A 16,463-nucleotide genomic window follows, 5' to 3' on the forward strand; every position below is an offset into this window, starting at 1 on the left:
GGCCGTGCCTTCCTTAGCGTGTGCAGGTACAATCTTTCAGCTTCTTCCAAACCACGCGGACGCTGAACCCTTCGCTTTTGGGAACAGGCTGAGCCCGTCGGGGCACCACCCGGGCCGATGATATTTATCTTCTTCATCATCGTCCTCTAGTTCCTCGAGATCTTCCACCCGAGCGGACTCGGCATGCTTGTTCCGAGGCGGGAGAGGCCCTAGACGCTTGAACACGGACACGTTAGCGGCATCCTTCTTCCTTTGCTTGCATTCAGGCGAGTTCTCGATTGTTGGCAATCGGCTCATTCCTGAGTCCCAGCAATGTTTGAAGAACGGATAGTCCCAATGCCTATCCATGTCATCCTGCCCCCTTGGCCTCCCTTCAGCGCGACGATTGTACCCGTCGTTGCTTCTATCATGTTGACGGTACCTCCTGACCTCTGCATCAGACCGACAATTCCTTTTATCATCTACGTCGTAGTGCCGACGTCGGTCGTGCTGCTGCTCATACTTGTTGAGGAGGTGCTCGGAGAGTGGACGTTGATACCGTACGCTTCTCATTCCCTCCCTGTCGGTACCGCCTTGTCATCATCTTGGGGCCGGTCGCGTGGATCGGCCTCCTCTTCATCGTTGCCACGGGAGTGGCTGCTTTCTGCTTCATCTTTACCATGGCGGCTTGCAAGCCCTGCCATGTTGACACCAAAGGAGAACTTTGGCTGGCCTATGGAGTGGCTGAGATCCACCATGTTGACGCCATGCGGCGGACTTGAGTCTCTATCGAGCTTGATATCGTGCGGCCGGGTCTTCTCAGAGGAGCCGATGAGTTCGGCTTCGAGGGTTGCCTTGATCTCGTCATGTTTCCTTTTGAGCTCCTCGGGCAGATCCTCGTACTTCAGCGACCTGGTGCGTTCTTCTGACGGGGCGGACAGGTCCACTCCATCGAGTGCGCCTTCGGGTGTGAAACCCTTCCACCGACGCCATGGGAGCGGAGTTCGGTGGAAAGAGCCGATGAGTTCGGCTTCGAGGACCGCCTTGATTTCGTCATGCTTCTTCTTGAGCTCATCAGGCAGGTCCTCGTACGTGACCGGAGTGTCCTCCGCCATCTCGGATGTAGATGGCGATGTCGTGGATGTCGAAGGTTGTCCCACCGGGCGTGCCAGAATGTGTTGACGTGAGAAACCCCCTGGCGGGCAGAGACGGGCAACACCGTAGAGCCGGGAACAACTAGGGCTGCGGGCGGCCCCGGTCCCTCGGAGCGACGGCCCGCAAAGCCTCCTGGTCGCACGCGCCGATGCCAGCTGCAAGGGCGTGCCACCTGACCTATACCTGGTCGGGAAGGTGTGGATGATGCCTCGCTTGGTTTCCTGCAGGGCACACACGTAAACATTAAATACGAGCCTCGATCGGCTCTCGAGGTTATCCTGTGAATCGGCTCAAGAGCCGATCCACCCATGATTCGGACGAGGTGTCCGAATATATGGTGGTCCTGCTTGATCAAGGTAAAGGCTGATGAGATCTACGACGATCCGGGGTTTTCACCGCATAATCGGATCATCCTACTCACGATTGGGCCTCGCGCTCGCGCACGGTGACCGTAAGCCAATCCTAGACGAGGGCCTAAAAACCAACACGAGGTTGATCCCCGGAACATCCTTTCTAGGGCTAGCAAACGCCACCCTACACGCCGCTGGATCCTCCAACCCTTTGTAAGGCCTAACTATTGCGGATATTAAACTAATCCTTGTAGAACAAGGAGCAACCGTAACGGATCAGATCTACTAAACTATGATCAAGCGGGGTGCCGCCTCTACACCTAAGATAGGTGTAAGGGCGGCTAGACATGCAAGGGTTGCACTACGAAAGCATGTAATATGAAGAACAATGCTAACCCTAACATGTCTAAGATAACTACGTTGCTCGCCATCAAAAAGGCTTCGGTACGAGCAACGCATGAACAACGTGGGCAGGCTTGTGTCTGCCTAGATCGCAAGATGCGATCTAGGCAGCATGATGCTTACCGGTAGAAACCCTCGAGACGAAGGAGTTGGTGATGCGCCGAGATTTGTTTGTGGTTGAACGTTGGTTGTTGTTTATTCCATAAACCCTAGATACATATTTATAGTCCAGGGGACTTTCTAATGTGGGCGTGCACCAAACCGTGCACGAGTAAGATTCTAACTTCTAAACTAAGATGCGATCTAATATGTTACAGATACACGGGCAATTAAGCCCAACTTGGTATAAAAGGCCGATTCACGTATTTCTTCCATGCATATTCTTCAAATCTATCTTGATCACGGCCCACCTCTGACTTGGTCCAATTCTGGTGATAACACCATTACATCATTCATATAATGATATAACCTTGTTATTAATAACATCCAATGTTCATGATTATGAAACTAATCATCCATTAATCAACAAGCTAGTTAAGAGGCATACTAGGGACTCTTTGTTTGTCTACATATCACACATGTACTAATGTTTCGGTTAATACAATTATAGCATGATATATAAACATTTATCATAAACATAAAGATATAAATAATAACCACTTTATTATTGCCTCTAGGGCATATATCCTTCATGGATCGTCCCGGGCTTGACAACCGGGGCGAAGGTGTCGGTGAGGTCGACGCCGGCGCGCTGGCGAAAACCACGAACCACCCACCGCGCCTTGTGGCGGTCGAGGGTACCGTCCGAATGGAACTTGTGCTTGAAGACCCACTTCCCGGTGATGATGTTGGCCTGAGGGGGGCGGGGAACAAGCGTCCATGTCCGGTTCCGCGCGCGGGCGTCGAACTCGTCATGCATGGCCGCAAACCACTGCGGGTCGCGGAGAGCAGCCCGGGCAGAGGTGGGCATAGGCGACGGCGTGGCTGGGGTAGCCGCGGAAGTCGACGCGGTGTAGACGTACTCGTCCGAGGGGTACCGCGTGCTCGGGACGCGACGGAGGAGGCGGAGGCAGGACCGGAGGCGAAGCATCGCCCGAGCTAGGGCTCGAGGGCGACGCGATCGAGGGCGCAGATGACACGGCGGTGCCCGAGGCAGTGCTCGAGGGCGACGCGGGCGGTGTCGGGGGCGAGGCGGCGGCGCCCGAGGCGGGGCTCGAGGGCGCCACGTGTGAGCCCGAGGCAGGGCTCGAGGGCGTCACGGAAGGCGTCGCAGCTGTAGTAGAGGGAGCGCGCAGAGGCGTTGCCGAGCCAGGGACCTCCACCAAGGTAGGGCCGCGATGCCGCGGACTGTCAGTCGCGGGAGGAGAAGTCCTCACCTGTTCCTGTTCAAAGGGAAAGCAGTGCTCATCAAAATACACGTGCCGGGATGTGATGACGCGGTGAGAGACCGGATCATAGCAACGGTAGCCTTTGGTGTTAGCCGGGTAACCGAGAAATACACACGGAATGGAGCGAGGTGCGAGTTTATGAGGGGTGGTGGCAGCGGTACTAGGGAAACAACGACAACCAAAAATGCGGAGACCGTCGTATGAGGGGGGTGAGCCAAACAGGAGGTTATGTGGTGTGTAATTCCAGCGAGGGCGACACGGGCGTAGGTTGACGAGGAGGGTGGCGGTGGAGAGGGCATCCGGCCAGAACTGAGGGGGCATGTGGGCGTGGAACCAGAGGGTACGGACGCAGTCATTAAGGGTGCGTAGGACGCGCTCGGCGCGGCCGTTCTGCTGGGAGGTGTATGGGCAAGTTAGGCGGAAGATGGTGCCGTGGGTGGAGAGGAGGGTGCGGATGGTGGTGTTGTCGAACTCCTTGCCGTTGTCAGTTTGGAGGGCGAGGATGGGACGACCGAACTGTGTAGACACATAAGAATAAAAAGCGGTGAGTGTTGAAGCGACATCAGATTTCTTAAGAAGAGGAAAAGTCCAGACAAAGTGAGAAAAATCATCGAGAATAACAAGATAATAAAGAAAACCAGAATGACTCCGGTATAGGGGACGTCCATACATCACTATGAAGTAATTGAAAAGGAAGAGATGCAACTGTGGATGAAGTACTAAAAGGAAGCCGAACATGTTTGCCTAGTCGGCAGGCGTCACATGAGTGAGCCGCCATTTTATTACATGAAAAAGAAAAACCTTTCATTATTTGGCGGAGCGAGGTGGAGCTGGGATGGCCAAGACGAGCGTGCCAAAGGTTGACGCCGGCAGAGAGCGCCCGAGGTGCAGCGTGAGTGGAGGGAGATGGCTGAACGGGGTACACGTCGCCGGGACTCTCACAGCGGTGCAAAACCATCCGGGTACGGGCGTCCTTTACAGAAAAACCAAACTCGTCAAATTCCACGATTACAGAGTTATCGCGAGAAAGAGTTTTGACGGAAACTAAATTCTGAACAAGATGTGGTGAAACTAAGACATTATTAAGAGACAATGGTGTGGAATTAGAAGGAAAATGAGTGGAGCCAATATGAGAGATGGGAAGACCAGCACCGTTACCGACAATGATGCGAGAGGAAGTGGATGTCGGAGATGAAGTGGAAAGGTTACCCGGGTGAGCAGCCATGTGTGCGGAGGCTCCGGTGTCCATGAACCAGTCTCCACCGCCAGAGTAAGTGCCCGGCGAGGGGGCGTGCTGAAGGGCGGTGTACAGCGCGGGGTCCCAATGGGCCGTCGGGGCCTGCGGCATCATGCTGCTGTAGACAGGAGCGTAGGGAAGGCCAGCGGGAGCCTGCGGTGGCGCGGCGATGAAGGCCTGGTGCGTCGGCGGACGGGGGCCGACGGTGCCGGGGACGGGGGGGGCGCGAAACGGGCATGGTGTAGGCGTGCACGACCGCCGTCTAGGGGTTGTGTCCGCCCGCCCACGGCGGAGTGGGGTGTGAGTACCCGGGGCGCGAACCGACAATGCCAGGGCCGCCGTTGTGGCCACCGCCACGGCCACCACCACGGCCACGGCGATGGCCGCGGCCACCGCCCCCTCCTCCTTGGTGCTGTTGCGGCTGAGGCGCAGAGTGTAGATGGGCGGGGGTGGGCGCCGGTGGAGCTCCTCCGCCATGAGGAAGAACACTGTTGCCGCTTGCCCATAGAGCGGTGTGAACCGCCCGGGTGCACACACCCTTCAGTCGGCGTTCCTCCAGCCGGAGGTAGTCGACCGCCCGCTCGAACATAGGGTTGGTCATGAGGGTGAGGTTGGAGGCGGCGTTGCCGAGGTCCTCGCTGAGGCCGGCGGTGAGGGTGGAGAGGAGGAGCTCGTCGCCAATCCGGAACCCAAGGTCCCGGAGCTCGTCGGAGATTGCCTTGAGGCGCGGGCGATGGCGTCCAAGGTTTGATCGCCCTGGGGTGTGCCGAAGAATTCCTGCCGCAAATAGACAACACGTTGGAGCTTGTTATTGGTGAAGAGGCCGTTGATCTTTCCCCACACCGTGCGGGCATCATCGCCTTCCCGAACGACGGTCTTGAAGATGTCCGGCGAGACGGTGAGGAAGAGCCAGCGGATGATGGTGGCGTCGATGGCCAGCCGGTCGGCGTCGCGAGCGAGGAGGTCGGCGGTGCCGTCGATGTGATCGCGCGAGGTTGTACTCGCGGAAGAGGAGGTAGAAGTACGTCTTCCGGGCGAGGTAGTTGGCGGCGGTGGTGGACAGCTTGACGGGGACATGGTCGGTGATGGCGACGGCGCGGAGCTGGCCGGGGTCGGGGATGGAGGAGTCGGCGAAGGGGTTGGAGCTAGGGGTTGACATGATGAGGAAGGGGAGGCGGCGCGCGGGCTGGAGAGGGAGGAGAGGCGGCGCTGCTAGGGTTTAGGGGTTGGGGGAGGGGGGTGCGGCGCACGGGGAGGAGAGGCGGCGCGCGGCTAGGGTTTAGGATCTAGGAGGTGTCTGATACCATCTAAAAGGAGATGCAAAGCTCGATGTATTGATCGGATGCATATGGCGGTACATATATAGGCCACGTCCTCGACTATACAAGGAAGGAGGCGGGCCCAATAGTAAATACAAGGATATGTATCGCTATACAATAACTACAGAGGATACACATCCAGATATACAAGATATGTATCTCAACACTTTTCATTCCATAGAAGAAGAGTACAAGCCTCCTAGGAGAGGAGAGACAAGAATAAATAGGAATTAGTGCGCATCCGAGGTAGTTGGGATGATCTCTCTAAGTCAAGCAGCTCCAGCTTTTGCCCAGAGCGCCGCCTCAATCTAAATCCTATCTAGAGCCACGGAGATCGACCAAAGGGTGGTCATTGTCGAAGGTGCATGCATTCCTATGTTTCCAGATCATCCATGTTGTCAGCAGTGTGGCAGAGGCCAGACCTTTGTGCATGGGATTTGGCTTGGCAAGCCTGGCCATGAGCCACCATTCTTTGAGCGAGGGCTCGCCTTCAGGTGGCCTGCACACCAGTCGTAGCCAGGACAGTGTGTCATGCCACACCTGCCTCGAGAAGGGGCATGTGATGAGCAAGTGACACATCGTCTCCGGCTCCTGATCACACATGACACACCGAGGGTTATGCTGCAGGCCACGACGTTGCAAGCACTCAGCAGTCCAGCACATGTTCTTGTTCGCCAGTCAGAGGAAGAATTTGACACGTGGAGGCGCCCATCTTTTCCATATTAACTTCCAAACCCTGAAGGTGGTCGATCCCTGGAAGGAGGTGAGATAGCAGGAGCGCACCGAGTATGCACCGCTAGGACTCCACTTCCAAATCAATTGATCATGCATGTCTGTTAGGGTGATCGTTTGTAGTCGGCACCATATTTGGCGGTGTTGCTCAATCTCGTGCACGCTGAGGACGCCATGTATGTCGTGTGCCTAGTTATTAGCTTACAGTCCATCTGCAATTGTTCTGGTTTTCCTCCGCCTTTTGGGGATGCATGCGTATAGAGTGCAGGGCGAGCTCGCCGATGGAGTGGCCGTTGAGCCATCTGTCATCCCAGAATTTAGTCGTCAGTCCATCACCTAGGATCATGTGCGTGGAGGCGAAGAACAAAGCTTGTTCCTCGGCAGTAGGCTGGAGGTCAAGTCTGTTCCAGGCGCGCCCCTCGTCGGTCCTGCTATACTACAACCATCGCAGGCACAGCGTGAGGCCCATTCTTTCCAGGTCTTGGGTGCCAAATTCACCGTGAGAGATTGGGCGGTAGACGTGCGCCAGTTTACATGGCAGGACCTTCCCAGAGAAATCCACGCTCGATCTTCTCGAAGAGCTTGAGGATCTTATTTGGTGGTGCCAACACCATAAGCTGGTGAATTGGGATGGTGCTCATGACGGATTTAACCATGGAGGGCTTGTTCATCAACCTTGACTTCTAGGTGGGCAGCATGCTTGCGGCCTTCTCGATAAGCGGCTGCAATTGCGCGGTGGTGGGGCGCCTGATAGTCAGTGGGATTCCTAGGTACGTCAGTGGAAGCTCGGCAATTTGGCAACCAAGTGTTTCAGTGATTCGTGATGCATCTTCGGGCTCACAATTTAGCAGCGTGGCTAAGCTCTTCTTGTAATTGACTTGCATCTCGGATGCTCTGCCAAATAGTTGCAGCATGCCCTTGACAACGGCCAGGTCACTCTATGATGAGTGGCAAAAAATGACCACGCCGTCAGCGTATAGAGAGACCTCCGGGACAGATCTTCGTTGTGCAACGGCTGCAAGACTCCCAGCTCCATGGTGCGTTTGATGAGGCGACCAAGGATGTTAACCGCAAGGATGAATAGTTGTGGCGAAAATTGATCCCCTGGCACATCCCACGGCGGTGCCAGATTGGAAGGTCAGGTTCTCCATTGATCAGAACTCACGTATTCGGAGAGCTCAGGAGAATGGCGATACAGTTAGCAAATCTAGTGCCAAAGCCATAGTGGTGCAGGACCTCGAAAAGGAATGGCCATGAGATGGTGTGGAAGGCCTTTACTAGGTCGAGTTTCAGCAACACCCTTGGCGCACACACTTGGTGCAACAGGCGCATGAACTAGCGGGCAAGTATGAAGTTGTCATGAAGGCTTCGTCTGCTGATGAAAGTGTTTTGGCTCTTGCTCACAAGGTCGTCCAGCTTTGGCGCCAGACGGAGGGATATCACATTGGCAAACACCTTGGCGACTAGGTGGATTAAGCTGGTGGGGCGGTAGTGTCCAAGCTCGTGTGCATCTGGGCGTTTGGGCAGAAGCGTCAAAAGTGCCTGGTTCAGCTTATGGAAACATCTGCCTCTGAGGTCGTATAGCTGGTGGAAGATAGTCATGAAGTCAGGTTTCACCGTGTCCCAACACCGGCGCAAGAATTCTGCGGTGAAGTCGTCAGGCCGAGATGATGACTCGGGGCACGGTTGTAGGCGTGCTGCTCCGGCGTGCAACCTCGCGACCCATGGCTAGATAGGAGGCAGCGTCGGCATCGCAACTCGTTGATGCAGTCACGAACGACGTACCCAGGCTAGAGGCAGCGGAAGCAGAGTTCCTGTCCATCTTCGGGGTTGGGTTGCACCCGCGCTGGTGCTCTCCGGAGGTGCGACCAGGCCAGTGGCGCTGGTGGTTCCTGCGCCTCGGTTGTCAGCGTAAGTTATGCGGGCCGTGGCATCACGCGTCGCCGGCGCGGTGGACCTCGGAGCGGGGCCGAGGCGGGGTGAAGGCCGGGGCACGGCGGGGCTCGGCCGCGCGCGGTCACTAGGCTGGAGAGACTACGTGGGTCGGCGAGGCATGGGGCGGGGTGCGGGCCACGTCGTTGTAGGTGTGTGAGCCAGAACCAGAGGACTCGCCATCAGAAGCCAGCCATCGATCCTCACGACAGTGGTGGATGTCGCCGCTGCTGCTGCCAGAAGACATGGTGCCGGGGTTGGGGAAGGGGGTAGGCCGGGTATGGTAGGGGTATTGGGAGGCTACCGGCGTGAGCACGTCGGCGGCGAGTCTAGTGGTGGGAGGGCGGGGCTAGGCTAGGGAGCGGGGAAGCGTCTCCATCCACAACGGTGATGGTATCAAGCTGCTGCTACATTTCCCGGATGTGAAGCCTCTCCTTGTTCCTTGTTCCTTGTTTGCCTTTTCCTTTTTTGTAAGGTGTAGCTAAGTTTTGCAGTATTAGCTTTCCAATTTTTTCAAGTTTTTTGTGACTAATTTCAATGTTAGTTTAAGATTTTAGAAAATGTATAGATTTAAATAATTGTTCACCGTATAAATTTGTCTAGATTAAAAAAAGTTCACGATCAAGAAATTGTTTCGGTTTTGAAAATTGGTTCGGGTTTCAAATCTTATTCACCAAAAAAAGGTTTATATCTTGAAAATTGTTCATGATTCGAAAATGGTTTAGATTCTAAAAGAATTCTCTTAAAAATGTTTATATTTAAAAAATTGTTCACTTGGTAAAAATATTTCAGATTTAAAGATGGGTTCACTCGGTAAAAAAGGTTTAGGTTTGAAAATTGTTCACATTGGGAAAATTTTCACGATTTAAAAAATGGTTGTACTTTTTAAAAGTTCACCATGTAGAAAGGTCACAATTTAAAAATTATTCATGATTTAAAAAATATTTTTTTACCGAGTAAAAATAAAAAAGATTTAAAAACATAAAAAAGGAAATTGGGAAGAACAAAAAATAGGAAGAAATGTTCAAAATTGATTTCTAAAAACTGTTGACAAATTCAAAAACATTCACGGGTTTAAATAATGTTTGCAAGTTAATATTCTAAAAAAATCATGATTTTAAAAAATCTATAAAAACTTTTGATGCGTACCCATGAAAAGATACTTAACCCACACAGATAACATAAAGACACATATGATAGGTTAATTGACAAGGATTAGCATACCAAAAGATCACACAAACCCACGTGGTACATTCTTTATGCTTCATTTGTTGACTAACTTGAATCCAATTATCGTTCTTAGCTTTAGTCAACCTTATATCTCCTTGTGCTCTAGGTACATAGAGAACTCTTCATTTGATTGCATGATCTAAATCTTAGTCAGGTATAACTCAATTCATGAGTCTATAATGACACCGGGTTTAGAACCAAAACTTGAATTCTTCTTTTGAAATTAAACTCCCAAGATATTGATCATCCATTGGTACAACACATAAGCTCTAGCATGGGTTAAAAGAGCTCCACACAAGAAATCTATCTTCATTTCTTATTCTTGATAGTATCATATTTTTTCTTAAAATTGATGATCTTGATGCCAATACTAAAAATATATATTTATCTTCATGACATCCACAATTGAATCTAACACATGAACTACAAGAATTACCTATAAAATATTCCTTCATATAAACTCAATGAAAACATTAGTCTATCGAGATTATCATTAATTACCAAAAATATGCATAGATCTAATGTACACTCACAACAGGCACGGTACCTACAAGGATGCATCGGTTAGAGGTTGTCAACACAAGTACCTTGGACGCGGTGACGATAAGGTCTTGGTGTAGGACACGTGATTATGGACGCACGTAGGATGGTGTCGCTATTTGGTATAGTGGTGACGTTGATGGTAGGCCTTATGAGTACCGTTGCTTCGAACTTCCCCCTGAGGATAGGTTGGCACAAGATTACGAAGGCGGGTGCGGAGCATGCACATGAGACACTATCTTGGAAAATAGCCCATGAGCCGACGATTGCCCCCCGTTTGACCCTCCATCATTATGTTATTTGGTGGTGCTTTGTTACCTTATTTACATGCTTCCATTTATATTATTTTTATACTTTTTATATGTATTTGTTTAATAGATAAATAAAATAAAACATGGCCGTTTGTATATATCTCTACGTTCGAGATTGGATCCATAAATTTAATTTTTCTTGGTCAAGGTGGTCAAACGACTAATGTTCCGCTAGAAGATATTAATAATCCCAACATAGCAATGAATAAAGCGTCCTTATTTTCTCTGTATTGTATTTAACTAAAAATTATTTTGGTTATATAAAAAATTATATAAAATTAGCATCATTAAAAAATATTTTTAAATACAAATTCAACGATACTAATTGCATGCAATACAATGAAGAATTTGTTACTCAATTTTTTCATCAAAATTTGTCTTGAAAATTGAAATACAGGTGCTGTTTATTCACCGTAGTTATCTCAACCACACGGACATAAATAGTACACCCTCTATCTCGAACTACGTGACAAGTAATTCGGGAGTTAAGTAGTAAAAAGATGTGACATGTCATTGGCATAAGTGCTCTTTTGTCCTCTCCTTCCACTAGCGGAGTGTGTCGAGGTACACCTGTGTGCTGGACTCTGACCGGAGTAAACTGGATCTTACCGGAAGTGGGGGGAGAGCAAGAGGAAGAAGGAGAGTAGAGGAGAAATGGGCAATGTCGGCCGAGAGGGAGCTCTCGCGGTGCTGCCCGCCGCCATGCCGACAGAGCCGCAGCTTCCCGTCGCCGCTAGGATGCTCTACTTCCCCGCGGAGCTGCTGGACTGCCATGCCGGCCGCCACCCCCTCAAGCCGCCCATCTACAAGGTGATGAATCAATCAATCCCCTTTCCAAGTTCCCTTCTTTCTTGGCAGGAGATCAGTCAATCTCCATTCCAAGGTTCCTTCCTTCTGGAATGAATCGCCATGGCATGAGTGCTGAATCTTGATGCATGGTTCACAGTGCGAGGCCGAGCACCGGGTGTGCTCGACCTGCCGCGTCCTCCACGGCGAGGCCTGCAGCAGCGCCCTCGTCCACTCCCAGATGGCCGACGAGTTCGCCGCCGCCGCCAGGGTGCCGTGCGGCTACGAGAGGTACGGGTGCGAGGCGGGCGGCATAGCCTACCACCTGGCCGCGGAGCACCGCAGCTCGTGCCCGCACGCGCCCTGCGGCTGCCCGGAGGGATGCGGCTTCGTCGGCTCCCGGCAGATGCTCCTCAACCACGTCTCCGGCCCGGACCACTCGCGCCCCATCATCGACATCCGCTACGGCCAGGAGTGGAAGCACAGCCTTCCCCTGTCCCGGCGCTGGTATCTCCTCCTAGGAGAAGAAACCCAAGCTGCTGTCGCTGCTGGCGCGGACCGGCACCGGAACGTGTTCCTCGTGTCCCTCGGCGAGCGCGGCGACACCACGGCGGTGTCGGTGGTGTGCGTCAGGGCGGACGGCGGCGCGCCCGAGGCGGCGCAGTTCTCCTGCAGGCTCGCCGTGGAGCACCCGGGCGATGGCACTAAGGTGATCTTTGAGTCGCCCCTGGTAACAAGCAGCTCCCTGTCCGGCGGCGCGCCAGCGCCAGGCGGGGTCAGGTCCTTGCCGGTGCCGAAGGAGTATTTGTCCGGCGACAGTATACCGCTCAGCATCCACATCCACAAGCTCGAGCCTCCTGCTTCTGTTACTAGTCCTCCTACTGCTGTCCCTCTTCCTCCTACTACTCCGGCTTCTCCTCGTCCTGTCGCCGCCACCGTCACAGTCGCCACCCCTTCTCCTCGTCCTGTCGCCGCCATCGTCACCGTCGCCAGCCCTCCTCCTCGCCCGGTCGCCGCCGCCGCCACCGTCACCCTTGCCCTCCAGTCGCCAGCAACAGATCAGAGCAACAAGAAACGGAAAGCTACGAATCCGAAGAAATTTAGTACTGCTAACAGAAGCTGATATGTACTGTACTTATGATCTACTACTACTGTAGACTAGAAGAAACCCATGCCGATTAGCTGGTGCTGGGGCTGTGATGGTGTTCCGTTGCCGTGGTCACGTGGTGCCTTGTATGGGCGTAGTTTCGTTTAAAAGACTCCTAGAAGCTCTGTTTTTTTTTCTTCTTTTGATGCTGTTGAACACTGGGTTTCGTTTATGATAAATGGAACCGGGGGGTTTGTCTCCCTGTGAATCTAAAAAGAAAATTAGCTATTCCGTTATCTGTACTTGTGCATTTCTTTCATTCTGAAGATTCCATCTCATGCCACTGCTGCATGCACATCCTGCCCATTATTTCGTGGTTACTGACTCATCTTTTTTCAAAAAATAAGACAATAGTATGCACTAAAATTTGGCACTTTATAAAAATACCAAGAAAAAGCTCAGATCTGAAAAAGAAAACATCACCATAACTTTCACATACACTCGCAGATGACATTATCCATATTTTATACCAATACAAAATCGAAATGTGCGAATACTTGCCAATGTATTCTTATACAAACCAAAATGACTTTGCCCTATTTCCTCATGATATTACTTAACTCACTTCTTGTAGGATCCTATAGGTTAATATTTAAGCATTTTGAATGTTGAAACGATAGTAGATACAATATATCTGACGTAACTTTACTCTTCTTTCAATATATATGTATCTATGGAACAAAATTGCTAGAGTGCATCTTTTGGAAGATGAGGTTGACTCTTTCAATTGGATTTGGACTACACTTAATGACTTCTTGGCCAAATCGGCATTCTTGGCCTTCTTTGGGCGCACTCTTTAGCATTTACATGACCCAATATGGAAATGCAAAGCTCCTATGAAATTCAAGTTATTTGCGTGGAAAGTGGTGTGAAACCGTTGTTGGACGAGCGACAGAAGATTTCGACATGTCCTATCTAATGATGACTCCTGCAAATTCTCTCTTTTTACACTCCGAGACAATTGAGCATCTTCTTATGCAATATCCTTTTTATAGGAGCATTTAGTTTGAGGTCTTGAGAGGTCTAGCTCGGTCCTCTCTTTCCCCGTCTAACGTGGATGAGCGTTCCCTTTTTCTCCTGATGCTTTGATCTATTTGGATTGAGTGGAATAATCGAATATTCGAGAACAAGTTAAGGACGGAATCACTTTTGTTAGATGCTATCATTGAAGATGCAGACAGGTGGAAGCTTGTGGGTCGTTTGTGAGGTTTTCTTCCTTTTATTGCTAGTGATATGTGTGTAGGGAGTTGTAAGAGTGGATATTTATGTTTGCTTCTTCTCCTATCTATAAATAAAAAAGGCATGCTTTCTTGCGTGTTCCTGACAAAACCCTTTTCATGGCAAAACTAACGACATGGCGAGGGAAGTAAGAGCATCTTCACTCGAAACCCCCATACGAGGTCTTAAGTTTTCTCGTATGGGAGGGCATCAACGTATTTTTTAAATTATAGGGGGAGTATAGACCCAGCCACATTCCCTATTTTTTTGGCCCTTTGGGAGGAGAGAGATAGATAATGTTGTGGTCCTCGTAGGACGCGTGGCCTGTTTTAGGTGTGGTGTTAGCCGATGCCTCTGCTTTCCTCCCTATAGCCTGGGGTACCGGATAAAGAAATTTTTACGCGCGCTAGTTGTCTATAGGGGATGCGGGTGGGCGCATTTTCTCTCTTCAGCGTTACCATTTTGATATTTTTAACCCTTTGAGAGGAACGAGTGGAGATGCTCTAAGATGGGCTCGTCGCTCATTCTGATGCTATAGAAGCCCGGTGGCAAAATGTGTGAGCTGCAGGCTGAGACCGTTACTGGTATTAGAAGAGCACAGGGCGATAGGATGACCATTGTCATTGTGGGCTTTGACGGTTCGGTTGAATAGTTAAGAAGAAAGTTCGCTTCTCGTCCTTGAACTTTTGAAGAAGTTCACTCTTGGTTCTAAAACATATTTGTAATTTAGAATGAACCTTGAACTCTCGAAATAGTTCGATTTTTGGCTCTTTTCGGTAAAGTTGAGAAAACTATTAACATGGAAAGAAGAACAACCAACCGAGTTGGTTTTGAACCGAACCAAGGCCAAGTTAGATGAGATGTCAAACCCAACATCTTAAATGCAAAAATAGAAATCCTTGTGTCTTCGAGTCAGTCTCTCACTCAATTTCACTCTCTACCAATTCACTTAAAGCATCTCTTCACGAAGGCCCCCGCTTGCTTTGCCTAACAGCATCTCCCGCCTCTTTGTTCTTGCACCGTTGCCTTCAATTTTTTCTCACCCATGACAGATATTTGTCTGGCTACACTAGTTTTGAGTTTGCAAATATTAAATATTTTATAGTGAGGATGAACTTTATAGATATTATTATAGATATATTAAGTAATAATTCATACCTCTATAGAACTATAGATATCATAGATTTAAAATTTAGATGCACGTATACATTATTTAGTCTATAGAACTATAGATACATCTAAGTTTAGACAAATCTAAGACATCTATTGATGAATGCAAGGAGTAATATGTATTAAAGGGCTTGTGCTTCGATAGACCCCAAATCTCAAAACAGTAAAAAAACCTGAAAGGGTATCATGGTATCTTTTAATCTTAGTCAGTCTACCCATAATCCCGAACATGTATCATCTAATTTCAGCCATCAGTGTGTTTCACTCAAGAAAACATTTCAGTTTAGAGGGTCCATAGAAGCACGAGCCATATTAAAGATGAACAGGTTTGTCCTAGGTCTGCATTCTTTTAATTGTTTTGATATATTTTTTAATAATATTTCATGCGATTTTCTTAATCATTTCCGTTAGTTTATCATTGAGATTCTTGGTTTTGGCAGAAAGATTGATAGTAATTTATCATTGAAGATCTTCAAGTTCGGTAGCAATTTCCTACTTAACAGTAATATTTGAGAGTCCTTAAGTATCTATTTTTAAGGTAATTTACCGGTACAAATCTTCAGCACCGACGTTAACTATCTAAACATTATTTTCTGAGGAGCGTTACTTGTTACTTATTTACCAATAAGCATAAGTAATTGTCTGACAGTAATTTTGCTACAATAATTTTTCAAGAGTCATTTCTTGAACGACGTGCGAGCGGGTTATGTTGTACATAACTCTTCAACCTCACCGGTTTTTTCGATAGTAATCCCCGGAATTAATTCCTCGATGCTACACAATTATTCTACAACGGTAATTTTCCGACAATATTCTTTCGGTGCAGAATGCTATTTTTTTGACATTAGTTCTTCTGCACCTTTAATAAAAAATAACTAGCATGGTGGCACTCGCAAATGCAATGGCATAATCTAAAATATGTCTAGAAATAAATATAGTGTGTATTACGTGTTCCAATGCACTCCCTCCTTCTTTTACTTATCTGGCATTCAAGGGTTTTTTGAAGTCAAACTTTATCAAAGTTGATTAAAAGTATCTTAAAAATATTAACAACCATAAAAACAAAGTCATATAACATAAATATATAGCTTATGTCAATTATATTTGTATAACCTTTTTTTCAAGCTCCATATAACTTTTACATTGCAAATGTTTATATTCTTTCCAAATATTTATTCAAATTTTGCAAAGTTTGACTTTGGCTAAGTCTAGAATACAGACTAATTGTGAAAAGGATGGATTAGTACAATTCCATAATCATCGTAAATAATATGCTAATAAATTCCATGGGTAAAATAAGCGCTTTAAGCATGTGTTCATCGGGTTTTCAATGGTATTTCCAAATTGGCCGCAAATTTAAATTTCAAATTCAAATAATCTCCTGTCTACTCGCTGTTGGAAGGCTCCCGCGAAGGTCACCCGGCCTGATCTGTTGAAATTATCCAGTATGGGCCCGCCACTCCGCTTGCGCTCCGTCCTCCTCGTTGGAAGTAGGATATTTATATTTATATACTTTTGTACATTCCAAATTTATTCTAGAGTCCTTTATAAGAGCTCATTTTCAACA

General features: G+C 49.1%; 1 protein-coding gene across 1 annotated transcript; it reads left to right on the forward strand.

The window, feature by feature from the left end:
- Nucleotides 1–11,229: 11,229 nt before the first annotated feature.
- Nucleotides 11,230–12,484, forward strand: LOC124662252 (putative E3 ubiquitin-protein ligase SINA-like 6). The gene is made up of 2 exons (XM_047200110.1): nt 11,230–11,385; nt 11,522–12,484. Exons 1-2 carry the CDS (start codon nt 11,230–11,232, stop codon nt 12,482–12,484), a joined length of 1,119 nt encoding a protein of 372 aa, XP_047056066.1.
- Nucleotides 12,485–16,463: the final 3,979 nt, after the last annotated feature.

Source organism: Lolium rigidum, chromosome 6 (genome assembly GCF_022539505.1).
Source record: "Lolium rigidum isolate FL_2022 chromosome 6, APGP_CSIRO_Lrig_0.1, whole genome shotgun sequence".
Lineage (NCBI taxonomy): Eukaryota > Viridiplantae > Streptophyta > Magnoliopsida > Poales > Poaceae > Lolium > Lolium rigidum.